Below are 13,649 nucleotides of genomic sequence, written 5' to 3' on the forward strand. Positions count from 1 at the left end.
ATTTTACATGCAGGAAAATGAAGGTGCATGAAAAGAGCTGGCTTCAAAGCCTTTTAGCCCATTGCAGTGAGTGGATATCCCTTTAAATCTCAAAAGCCCTCTTTCTGTAAGTCTTTTGGTGACTGCCCAAAGGATGACCGTCTCTCTCAGTGGACATCCTGGGACTTTTTGAAAGTTCCCATTGCCCACAAGACCTGCCCTGCAATATCAACTCTTGGAGGCCTTTACATCAAAATATTTTACCGGAATACCTCAATTCAGGAAGAGAACATTTTCTGGAATTAAAGAGAATATTAGGGAAATGAAGCTTTGAGGAATCACTGAGTGGGGTAGGGGTTTTGATGTTTAGCTGTTATCCTAGTGGAAAAGATCACTAGGTTAGGAGAGACAAAATGGTTGGTTTTATGATGTGTGGATCATAAAAACTCACAAATTTTCTCTGTGCTGAGTTGGCATGTCCTATACTCTGTCTAATTAACACTTGAATGATCTTTAGAAGTTGCCTGGCTGTTCTAGAGGACAGTTGGGCTTCATGTTACCTTTGGGCAACCTCCACTCCTAGAACACTTATTCCATGAGAAGGTTTTTTAAGTTTCAGAAATCATTATCATTTTTGATGCTGTGGCAAGAAAATTCTCCCATCAATCATTCTATAAGCTGAGAGAATTATATATTTTTCAATAGAAATGGCACCTCTAACTTGAGGTCCAGATTTTATTTACATATAGAGCAATAAGTTCTTACTAGAGTTAAATAATTTTAATTATTACTGTTTTCTCTTATAGTGTTAGACCAGGACGCAAGAAAAGACCACTGACTCCAATTAAAATCAAATTAAAGCAAGCTTATTGTTTCGACCGGCCAGGCTGCCCTTCCCTCTCAAAACGGCGGGAACAAGACAGCCCCAAGGCTTCTTTGTGGCCCAGTTTTATAGCCCAAAAGGTTACACAAAGGGGGGGTTACAGATAACAACATTCTGAAGAGCATAACACAAGTTTACATTTTTGCTGGCTCCGGCATCAGAATTTATGGAGATCTTAGAGACTCAGAGAGGGTCGTTATCTGGCCAGGGAGGGCCAGAATTTATGAGGCGTCACTAAGGTTTAGGAAAGGGTTGTTATATGGTCAGGGAAAACTGGACCTGGGTGAGTTCAGGGCACGGGCAGGCATTCCAATCAGCTTTACAACATCAACTAATGGCCAGGCCATACAGACATCCTGATATTTTTACAGAAAACGGAAATGAATCCTTCATAACTTGTGACAAGCTGGCTTCTAATCTAATGAGAGAACCAGGCTAGGTATATCAATAGGTCTGCAATAATTTCCTTACTCTCATTGATTATCTTCCAGGAAATCATCACATTTTATTCAAAAATATTGATTATGTGAAAATTTATTTTTTGGAGAAAGTAAAAAAAAAAAAAAACCATGAAGAATCCCTGGATGTTTATGATCCTCATTGACTGTTTTCTGATAAAAATGGCCCAGGTAAAATGTTGCCATCAGCCTAGTCTTTTGATTACTTGATCATGTTCACTTACAAGCTGTAACTTTGCTAGGGATGTTACATGGTCAGGACAACAGTGATTGTCAAGCACTCTGATAACCTAGAGGAGCATGACTATCCACGAGCATCATGGAAAACATGCAATTATTAAATAATTAGAATATGCTGACCCTATTCTTTAGATAAAAATCTATATGAGGAGAAAGAGAATACACAGCTAGGTGTTTTAGAGAGTTAATAAATACATAAATTGTCAGTTAGACTGACTCAAAGAAAGAAGAGATGACACAAATTAATAATTAAACAAAAGCAAGGACATGGCTGCTGAAGAGACAATTTCCAATCAAGTTACAACATATAAAATACCATGCCATGCCATGAGTATGGAGTTCATCACTGCACAGTGCTGCAGTCTGGCTGGGCACAAATAACCGAGCCGCCACGAAGCATTTGTTGGTTCAAAACAGCAACTCTTTATTGATGAACTCCACCAGCACTCCACACATGCTCCCCGGGAACTCCCTCCCCTTCCACTGGGCTCCGCATGCGCCTCTGGGAACCCCACGAACTCCAAAGTAGCGGGTGCCTGAGGCAGCAAGAGCTGCCCTATTGCCGGACAGTAAAGTTCATATATACATTTGAATACATAGCTTAACATAACCATCATCATCTCAATGGCTCACTGGTGTCACCTCTCAACCACTCCCTTCTGGCAAAATGCCCTGAGTCATCCCGACTTGGCTGTGGCCCTCAACAGCACAGGGTTTGGGATATTGGAAAGGAGCAGCTTACCCTAGGTGCACCCTAGGTGCATCACCTGCAAGTCCTGGGGATTGAAATAGACCTTGACAAGTGCAGCATGAACAGCAGAGTGAATTGCAGATAGGTTGAGTCTTGTAGATGGTGGTATGTGATGGGAAAGAGTAGGTGGAGAGATGAGAGAAGCCTTGTTGGATGTATCTTTAAATGAAGTCACACATATACAGAGTTAGAGATGGTGTCTGTTGAAAGGTTATTTATTCCCATTGTCTTTCCTTGCAACCCTTGTCAAATATCAGTTGGCTCTAAATGTGAGGCTTTGTGTGTGGACTTTCATGCTCCTCCAATGTCTTCCAACAGAGACTGGCAAGTGCTATATGCCACCTCTAGGAGTTCTGCCTCTATGACCAACCTTCCCACCCTAATAACCTTCACCATCCTGAGGGTGGAGACATCAGAAAACAACAGACAACTCACCTACTGGATAAGAAGGTAAGTAGGAATGTTTCTGAACTCCAACAGAAACAATCTTTTAATTTTCCTCTGACATTTTCTTTCTCTCTCTTTTCCTATCCTCACACTCACAACATTTGGGAAACCAAGTACTTTTCATGCATTAGGCTAATGAGAACTGGTATGTCTGAATAGTGTTGCCGCTGTTCACCTGTGACAAGTCCTTACTTCTCCCATGCTGTAGTATAACACTGTAAGGGTCCGGCGAAGTGTGGGAGAAAGAGACCACCAAGAGACCACTCATGCAATTGGCAGAAGGGGATTTATTGATTCAGCATGCTGAGGCTCCCTGCCCACTCAGGAAAGGAGAGCAGCCCAGAGCCCAGAGCAGGGGTTGAACAATGCTTAAGTACACTTTTTGGGGAGGGCGGGGGCTTTGCATACATCATAGTCTCCTTTATCAAATCACCATACACCGCGGGAAAATCAAACAACAATTCTTAGACTTGATTAGTACATTCATTGGCGGGAACAGGGCTGGCTGGAGTGATAGGTCATTCCTAAGGAGGGGGTTACATTTAAACTGATTGTTCGGGCCCTGAATGTCTACATGACAAGCAGCACAGGGTCTTGAATGCTTACTTGAGGAGTTACACAGATCCCAGGCCATAAATCAACTAAATTCTCAGTAGGGCCTTGTCTTAACTGCCTCAGGAATTTAACCCATGCTTTGTAGTTTAGAAGCAGGTTTACAATGCCTGGTCCTTTACATTTCAACTCAGGCTTTGCAGCTTAGAAACTTTACCCTTTCAACACCAGAGAAGCACACTGAGGCAAGTTTAGAGTGGAAAGTAGAAGCTTTATTAAAGGACAGCAGAAAAGACTTCTCCCTGAAGGAAGAAGGGGATCCAAGAGGTAGAATCCATGGAAGAGGGAGGCTTCCCTCTTTTATAGCTAAGGTCTTCTTTCAGCTTTCCCGCATTCCTGTGGGCTCCTGTCTTTTGATCTGTTGTCTTGCAGTGATAGAATGTAGGTGGAAAGGCCCAAAGGTTGAGGGACAGATGGGCCAAAGGAGTAATCTGGGCAGGAAGGACTTTTGGATTAGCATCTCCATGTTTGCTGGGAGCTGCTTCATTAACATGTCCTTGGGATGGGCTCTGGGCCTTGGGGACATTCTCAATTCCCAATTCCCTGGACTCCATTCTCAATATGGCCTTCATTTTGGATTTTACTTGATATTAGACCCAATTTACCTAACTATACTAACTACCTATCTTTAAATCTGGCTTCAATAGTATATTACACTTGTATTGTATATTATTTTTTTTACTTTTACATTTCTTCTTAATTATAATTATTATGTTTTTTTTGTATTCTATTGTTTTCCCATTTACTTGTCTCCCCAAAATATTTTTCTATTTTCTCCTGTTACTAACCAACTTCTAACTTCTTTTGATTTCTCCTTCACACTTCCTAAGATATAATCGCTCTATATCCTCACCTTTTACCTCCTTAACATCTCATCCTACAACCTCCCCCACTCTCTCTTTGTCTACCATAAGAAACTTTAGACACTTTTGCAAAACCTACTGCTTATATTGTAGATAATAACTGAACCCCGCATTTCTGTCTTTTGTGACAAAACCATAAATGTCTTAATAGGAGCTATTTGACTTAAGATTGTATATGGTTTGTATTGGGATCTGTTAGTATTGATCTCTCCCTTAAAAAAGAGGTATTGTAACCCTGCAGAGACACCATAAGTCTATAGGGTAAAAATTATAACACCTGAGATCCTCACCTCTAGAAGGGAAGACATACAAACAATATGAGAAAACAAGGGAAGAAAGTGCCCCAAACAAATCAAGATACTAAATTATTAGAATCCTTGGTCAGCATAGCAGAAGAAATGTCAGAGAAGAAGTTCAGGATGAACATAATTACAATGTTCTATGAATGAAAGGATGATATAAGAAAGCAAACATAGGCAGCAAAAGATCATTTTGGTAAAGAGCTACATAAGCAAATACAGGAAGCAAAAGAATACTTCAATAAGGAGCGGGAGGTTCTGAAAACAAAACAAAACAGAAATCTTTGAGATGAAGGAAATAATGAACCAAATTAAAAACTGAATAGAAAGCATTATCAACGGATTAGATCACTTAGAAGACAGCACCTCAGACAATGGAGACAAAATATATAATCTTGAAAATAAAGTTTACCACACAGTGAAGATGGTAAGAAACCATGATCAGACTATCCAAGAATTATGGGGTAGCATTAAAAGACCACATTTAAGAATTTTTGGGATAGAGAAAGTCATAAAGATACAAACCAAAGGAAAGAACAATCTATTCAATGAAATAATATCAGAAAAATTTCTTAACCTGAAGAAGGAATTAATTGAAAATCAAATACAAGAGGCTTACAGAACACCAAATGTATCAAATCACAACAGATCTACACCAAGCCACATTATAATGAAAATGCCTAACACACAGAATAAGGAGAGAATTTTAAAGCTACAAGAGAAGGGAATCAGATTACATATAGGGGGAAACCAATTAGAATCTCTTCAAATTTCTCAACCCAGACCCTCAAAGCTAGAAGAATCTGGAATAACATGTACCATACTCTGAAAGAAAATGGATGCCATCCAAGAATCTTAAATGCATTAAAATTAAGGTTCAGATTTGATGATTAAATAAAAACTTTCATGATTAAAAAAAAAGTTAAAAGAATTTGCAATGAGAAAGCCTGCACTATGGAACATCCTTGGCAAAATGTTCCATGAGGGGGAAATAAAAAACAGCAATGAAAATTATCAAAGGGAGGTATTACACAAAATCAACCTCTGGCTGGGATAAAGAGACTACTCTTATTTTCTATATTGGTCTATGTACTGTAATTCTTGGGCACTGCCACCCTTTACTGCTCCCTCTCAATTGCCACAGTCGTAGCCTTGGTTTTCACTGGAAGATTAACAGCAACTGCTCCAGCCAGTTGACATTAGGTTAAAAAGCTTGTATTAGCAGTCTCTCACCTCCTTTTAACAATATACATTGTTATCATTGGTTGCTTTAAATCTGGCTTCTCTTTGTGAGCTTAAGCCTCTTATCTTGTGACCCACGTCTTTATATGACTTTATCTTATCCATTTCTCCTACCATGAAACTATCTCAGGAACCTACAGACTGGATAAAAGGGTCATTCACATCCCTGTCTAGACCTTCAAACTCCAGGAAATTATTTAAAATATGATTTTCAACATTGGGGGAAATTCAAGATTCTCATAAGTATTATTGTTTTTATGTGAAGGGTCTGCCTTTTCCTGCCTTGCCTATAAGAACTGCCTTGGTTATAAGATCTATTTCTAGTTTCTTAGAGGCTCTGATTAAAAGAAAAACAGCCACCTATGTTTTAATGTTATGGAAATATAACCCATTAAGTCAGCATGATACTTTTTAACCCCTAAAGGATCCAAGTATCAAAGGGGGAAATACAGTAGAGATTCTCTCAGAACACACAAAAAAGATAACACAATGTCATCAGTGTCAATGTGAACCTTCCACAACTCAGTTGTAACATTGTTTGGCTTTAAATGACAACAACAAAACTCACGAGAACTAAGAAATGGCTCATTTGGATGAGATTCCCTCAGGGGTTCAACAACTCTCCTACACTCTTCCTTGGAGCCTTACCCACTGACTTGACTGGGTTTCTAGGACAGAAACTAAATTTTGTCTTGTTACAATATGTTGGTCACCTTCTGCTGACCAGTTCAACATAGGCTCAATGCCTCTGAGGAACAAAGGCCCTCCTTTCTCTGTTAACCGAAGCAAGATATGAAGTATTGGGGAAAAAAAGAAGGACACAAATCTATCAGAAACAAGTTAAAAACTCAGATTTTTAACATTATGTGGGGATGCCAAATGCTGTGTACTAAATCAGTAACAACAAAAAAGTGCAGTTTGTACTATCCCTACCCCCACCACTCACTGAAAAGTCTGAGAGTTCCTAGGAGCAACAGGGTTCTACATGGATTCCTGGATTCTTGGGCTTGCCAAAACCCTGAATAAGGCCTTAAATGGAGAGGAAAAAAATCACCCTTTCAGTGCGGACCAAACCAGGAGGTAGCCTTTTGACAATGAAGCCTAAACTCTCTGAGGCCCCAGCCCTGAGACTTCCTGATGTAATCAGAGAGTTCAACCTCTTTATTCATGAAAAGAAAGAAATAACTTTGGGAGTCCTAAGCCAAGAGTTTGGACCTAGGCAAAGGCCAATGACATATTTATCTAAACAAATTAACTCAGTCACGGCTGGATGGCCACCCTGCCTCAGAGCACTGGCAGCCACCACTCTGTTGTCAAGGGAAGCTGACACTAGTACAAAACCTCAATGTTAAAGTCCCTCACTCAGTTGTAACCTTGGATAACAGAGGTCACCATTGGCTCACAAATGCATAAATGCCTCAATATCAAGTGTCGCTATGTGAAAATCCACAGGTAAAACTCTTAAACCCAGCTACCTTCCTCCCAGGCAATGCAGGCCCCCCTGACCATAACTGTTTAGAAGTACTAGATAGAATATTTTCCAGCAGACCAAACTTGGTCCTATACACTGATGGAAGTAATTTTATGAGAATGCCCGATTATGCCATCATATTCAACTCCAAAAAGTGGAAACAGAGGCACTTCTCCAAGGACAGTCAGCACAAAGAGCAGAATTTTGGACATTAACTAGGACACTGGAACTCAGCCAAGACCAGCAAGCCAACATCTATATTGACCCACAGTATCATTTTACTACTCTATATGTCCGTGGAAATTTATAAAAGGAAAGAGGACTCCTTACTGAAGAAGAAAAAAGGATCAAGAACCAAGCCGAAGGGGCTGGGGATGTGGCTCAAGTGGTAGCGCGCTCGCCTGGCATGCGTGCGGCCCGGGTTCGATCCTCAGCACCACATACAAACAAAGATGTTGTGTCCGCCGAGAACTAAAAAAATAAATGAATATTGAAAATTCTCTCTCTCTCTCTCTCTCTCTCTCCTCTCACTCTCTCTTAAAAAAAAAAAAAAAGAACCAAGCCGAAATTTTGGAACTTCTAGAAGTAGTATGGGAGCCAAAGGAGGTGGAATTGTCCCCTATTAGGTCACCAAAAAGGAGATGACCCAGTGACAAAAGGAAAGCATCATGTTGATACTGCCACCAAACGGGCTGCCTGAAAAAATTAAAAATATTGCTAGCCCAGAAATGCTCACTTTTCTCAGGTACTCTCCTGAGGAAGAAAAATGGATAAAAAAAGGTGTGGGGAGGAAACCAAGGCCACAACAGGATGGTGGTTCATAAGAGACCATCAAGTGTATATTCCCGAACAACTAGCTTACAGACTGATCCACCAACAAGGTGACCTGACCCATGCTGGGAGCTATCCATGAAATGTGCATGGACTAAAGTGATGTTGAAACTATTAGACATGAAAGCCTGGTATGGTGAAATCCCAGTGGGAACCTCGCTGATTTGAGAATGTGGTGTCCTGTCTAGCTCCTGCTAAGGTTCTAGCATAGCCCCAGAGATGGGAAAGACACCTTGGAGCCATATAACCTCCCAGAGATGGGTATGGCTTGCATTTCAAATGCCAATCAACCTGTTTACTGCAAGACTCCTTGCAGTAAATGGAAGAAGCAACCAAGAAGAAGCAAGCACTGAACTGACTCCTCCTACTGAAACCTTACCCTGCCTTTGATGTACTCCCACATAAAGAATTGGAGCCTTTTTTCAGCTGTTCATTTCCAGCTCCTATCAGGACTGGAAGACCCATTAGGCACTCCTCTTTGAATCTTATTTCTGGCTCTGTCTTTATTTGTTATTGATTATTTTATACTTTTTATTTCCAAGGCGGCTTACACCTCCTGAGCAGGAACCTACCCTATCCAGATGCTAGTCATCTCTTGTAAACCCACGTGGGAAAAACTGCCTAGGGGACCTTACTAGGCTGGTTCTACCTCACTGCTTGTCTCCCTGCACTCTGCTCCTCTGTCTCTTAGCATTACATGACCTGCTTACAAAACAATGCTCACCAGGGATCTAATAAATTGGCAGGAACACAGATTGCACTGTGGACTGTTCCTGTTTGAAGATACAGAAGTGAACGTCACTGAAGCACCCTAAACCAAGGATATAAATACTTAACAGTTTTTGTCTGCAGTTTCTTGGGATGGGTGGAAGCTTTTCCATCCTGAACTAAAAAGACAAAAGAGATAACTAAGGTTCTCCTGAGGGTGTTATTCCCAGATATGGAATTCCTATAACCATAGGGTCAGACAATGGACCAGCATTTGTGGCTGAGAGAGTACAACAGGTGACAAGGGCTTTAAAAATTCAGTGGAAACTACATGCTGCCCATCACCCTCTTAAAAATGAGATGCTTGCCCCAGGCAAACATAGGATTTTTTGCCATTTAGAATCCTGTTTGGGTTACCACCCGACTGGTCAGCTTAAGGGGAAACACCAGATAATTAAGAGACTTAGATTTACATAAAAAGCTACAAAGATAGGGGATCATCATCTCAAAAACACATAACTGTATCACCTGGGGACCAAATATGGATAAGAGACTTAAAAAGAAGCCCTTAAAACCAATGTGAAAGGGGACCCACACTGTACTCTTAACTACCTCTACTGCTCTCAAAGGAACAGAAATGGACACTTTGATCCACCACTCCAGAGCCAAACCTTCTGGCCCAACTGAGTATTAGGGAAATGGAGAACAGCCCTTAATCCAGAAACATCCCTGTGTCTGATGCTACAGAGAAGGAGACAGTGATCTCAAAGTCCTGCTGTGACCATACCAGAAGCTAGTCTGTCAACCTATGGCTGAAGACCAAGGAGTCAACTGCCTGATAAAAAAAATGAATGATTTGATCCTCTACAAATATTTTCTTACTGTTTACATACAGCCTTCCTTTGTCTCAGTATATATACTTATTGATATTGCTTGCTGTTATTAATCTGGTCCCTCACAGCCCTGCCAGATTCTACCTCTTCATGTGACCTATGTATCTGAGAAACTGGATTAGACCAGGGAGTTGCAGAAAACTTGAGTAACTATTGTTTACAAAGAGATGACACAGGGGAAAGTTATAGAAATAAGTTCACAGATCATATGGTAAGAGTGGTCCATGTGCCTGTACAGAATTGGAAAAAATTCTGTATGGATTCTATGACCCACATATACAACCTCTTCAGAGGTTGATTCTCTTGGATAAGAGGGATCAAGACAATAATTGGGGTGATTATGGTTATATTTGCTGGATGTCTACTTATTCCTCGATTTCTGCCCCTCCTAATCAACATTATAAGAAGCCTTATAAAAATAGTTGTCAAAAAAGAGAGAGTCTTTCATCTATTGCTCATGAGAAGATACCAGCAAGTGGTAAAAATGATGCTCTCTGAAAGCTGCATATGCATCCTGAGTGTTAAAAGGGGGCAAATGAAGCAGCACCTCCTTCCTAAGATGTTTCCTTTTTATCTCTGTTAATAGCTGCAACGTGCTAGTTTCGGCTTCTGTAATCATCTCGCTCTGTAACTATGGTAGGTATCAGAGCAGCCTGGGGAAAGGGGGAAACATCTAGGGTACTTGCATGAAAAAGTCTTAAACCCTGGGAGTCTGTACTGTATATAAAAGGTACTGAGAACAAAGGGCTATGCTCAGTCTTTGTAAAAGACTCCACTGAGCCGCACCAGTGCTGAATGAACCTTGCTTTTCTACATCTCCATGTGTCACTTGTCTCTCTCCAGTGCTATGATTTCCATACTTTTCCATAACACAGGGAAATAGGAGCATGAAGAGAGGGTCTACAGAATGGGAGAAAATTCTTTGCCAGATATTCCTCTGAAAGGAAATTAATATCCAGAATATATAAAAAACTAAAAAATATTTTTTAAAAAATATTTTGAGAGAGAGAGAGAATTTTTAATATTTATTTTTTGAATTTTTGGCAGACACAACATCTTTGTTTGTATGTGGTGTTGAGGATTGAACCCAGGCCGCACACATTCCAGGTGAGCGCGCTACTGCTTGAGCCACATCCCCAGCCCCTAAAAAATCTTAATAACAAGAAGACAATTTAATTAATAAATGGACAAAAGAACTAAACAGATATCTCTGAAAAAAAGAAACACAATGGCCAAAAAGTATTCCAACAACTCTATCATGGAAATGCAAATCAGAACTGCACTAAGATTTCACCTTACTCCAGTTAGAATAGCAATTATAAAGAATACAAATAATAATAAATGCTGGCAAGAATGTGGGGGAAAAGGTATACACTGATATCTTGTTGTTGGGCTATTAATATAGCAGTATGGAGTCCTCAAAAAACTAGGCATGGAATAATCATGACCCAGCTATACCACTCCTTAGTATTTATCCAATAGAACTAAAACCAACATATCATAATGATACAGCAATGTCAATGTTTATAGCAGCCCAATTACAGTAACCAAACTAAGGAACCATCTCAGATGCTCATGTAGATGAATGGGAAAAAAGTGGTATATTTGTATGATGGAATTTTACTCAGCCACAGAGAATAAAATTGACATTTTTTTGTAGATGGGTGAAAATGGAGAGCCTCATGCTTTGTGAAATAAGCCAGACTGAGAAATTCAAGTGTTGCATATTTTTTTCTCTTATGTGAAGCTAGGCCAAAATAATGGGGAAAAGTGGGGTGTTTGTTTATATAAATCCATGAAAATAGAAGGTATATAGTGAAGTAAAGAAAGGGGATTTAGAGGAAAGAAGAGGGGATGAGTAACAGGAGGAATGATGGAGTGAAATTGACCAAACTACCCTATGTACAAATGGATCTACCCTGGTGAATTTCACCATTATGTATATCTGTAAAGCACTAACTTAAAAAAACTATGAATAAATAGAAAGAAGAGTAGGAGGCAGGAAGGGGTAAAAGTGGAAGTGTTGGGCACTGAATTAGAGCAAATTTTATTTGTGCTTATATATTTATGTCAAAATGAATCCTAATATTATGTATAACTAAAATGAATAAAAAAGAAAAAGAAGGCAAGACTGAGAATTGATGTAGAAATTAATGATGACTTTTATTCAGAACATGCAAGGGATGCATGGCTCTAAGGGGTCATATTCCAATCACTTTGCTCTTTTACAAGGGTAGCCTATTAATAACTCAGCATTGGATCAGTGTTAGCACTTGGGGTGGTCAGTACAACTGTTATGTAGCACAGGGAAGAGCAGATCTATTTCTGTAGTCACCAGGAAATCTCTCCAGAAAGGAGAATGTGTGATCTGTGAATCCTGAGGGACTGGAGAGATGTGAGAGGAGAAAGAGAGTGGATAGACAATGCCCCATGCCCCAAAAGAGGTGGTTGAAGATAGGAATACAACTGGAGTCTGCTCTTCTTCAGATAGGAATGAAGCAGAGTTGGTATGAGGGTGGCAGATATTGAATTCCATTGGCAACTGGGGTGACATCAAGGTCTTTTGGGTTAACCAGAGATTTCAGGTGAAAGTGCTGTAAAATAGTAGTCAGGAATAAGAACAGCTCCATGTTGGCCAGGGACTCTCCCATACACTTTCGTTTTCCTGAAAAATAAGAAAGGTAGAGAGTGGTAAATGCTCTCATGTAACTGGGAGCAGTGACAAGCACTGTGATTCTTACTGGCAAAATAATAATATGCAGACCATTTGTTGAATGACTTAATGTTAAGATAATGTTAATGGTAATGGAAAAAGGATGAACACACTCCTCCATTTATGATCTTAAACAAATATTTACTATAAACAATATATACTGAATATAGGCTTATAACAAGCACTTTAACATTTGAATTTTCTAAGTATATTTTTCTAGAAACACATGCACAGTGGTGTGTTTCCTGTTCCCATAATAAAGTTCCATGATCTTGCTTCTCATTCTTTATACCTTCTATCCCCATCTCTAACTATGCATACTTTTCAGAAATCTCCAAATGACATGATATTCATGCTGGGTATCATCTTAATCTTCTTGCATAAGAGACAGCTTTCCTTTCCTAAGAAGCAGATGAAATTTCATTTCTTCTTAATACTCTCTATGATTCCTTCAAGCAATAAAATCTTGCCCTCTTTGGGTTTCCTCAACATCGCACTTATGATTTCATAGAAGTACGAATCACCTGGAATTATACTTTTTTATTTACTCATTTATTGTCTAACGTGTTGAAATGAGAAGTAGTAGAGTAATAGAGGAGTAGAGTAGTCTCTGATCTGGTCACCATGGTGTCTGTACTGCCAGATATAAGGCAGACATCAAAGTCATGGCATTGAAGAAGAAGATTCCATGATCAGAGACTCAGGACACACATACTGTGGGTGTGGAGATCCAATATTCAAGACATGATCATGAATGTAGGAAGAGCAATGTGCTCTGAGATCATTGCAGTAGTTCCTGCCACATCCCCCAATTTCCCATGACTCCATAGTTTTGGGGCAGTTTCTGACATTCCTGAGAAGACTACCTGGTTCATTCCTTCCTTAAAAAGGTGTTGCTATTTTTTTCCTGTCCATTCTATATGTCCCTACTGAGGCAACTGCAATGTCATTTAGCTAACAGAATGTTGCTTATTCCATTTTATTTCTGAAGGCAGCTTTTCCTTGTAAGCCTGGCCAGCCCCAGAAATCTGTGCTTCCCTATCTCACAGGTTACAATGAATTGGTCATTCTTCTGCTTCCAAAACAGGGTGTGAGGCCATTTGATGTGTGTTCTGTGCTTGTGGAAACTTGTATTTCCATAGCTGAGCCTGGATTGGAGGGTTTAGAGGGTGAGCAACAAAATGCAGAAAACACCCAATATCATTTTGGAGTGAGATGACTTTACATGATGGGTGAGAAAAGTTAAATAAGTTTTACCA

At 39.8% G+C, this 13,649-nt stretch overlaps 1 protein-coding gene across 1 annotated transcript in view; it reads right to left on the reverse strand.

The window, feature by feature from the left end:
• Positions 1–11,821: 11,821 nt before the first annotated feature.
• Positions 11,822–13,649, reverse strand: part of LOC113176871 (cytochrome P450 2C9-like) — a 35,579-nt gene continuing 33,751 nt past the window's right edge. The window contains exon 9 of the mRNA XM_026381423.2: positions 11,822–12,342. Within this exon, the coding sequence (XP_026237208.1) occupies positions 12,161–12,342 (182 nt within the window). The 3' untranslated portion in view covers positions 11,822–12,160. The remainder of the gene's footprint in view (positions 12,343–13,649) is intronic.

The sequence above is a fragment of the Urocitellus parryii genome, chromosome 5, assembly GCF_045843805.1.
Source record: "Urocitellus parryii isolate mUroPar1 chromosome 5, mUroPar1.hap1, whole genome shotgun sequence".
Taxonomy (NCBI): domain Eukaryota; kingdom Metazoa; phylum Chordata; class Mammalia; order Rodentia; family Sciuridae; genus Urocitellus; species Urocitellus parryii.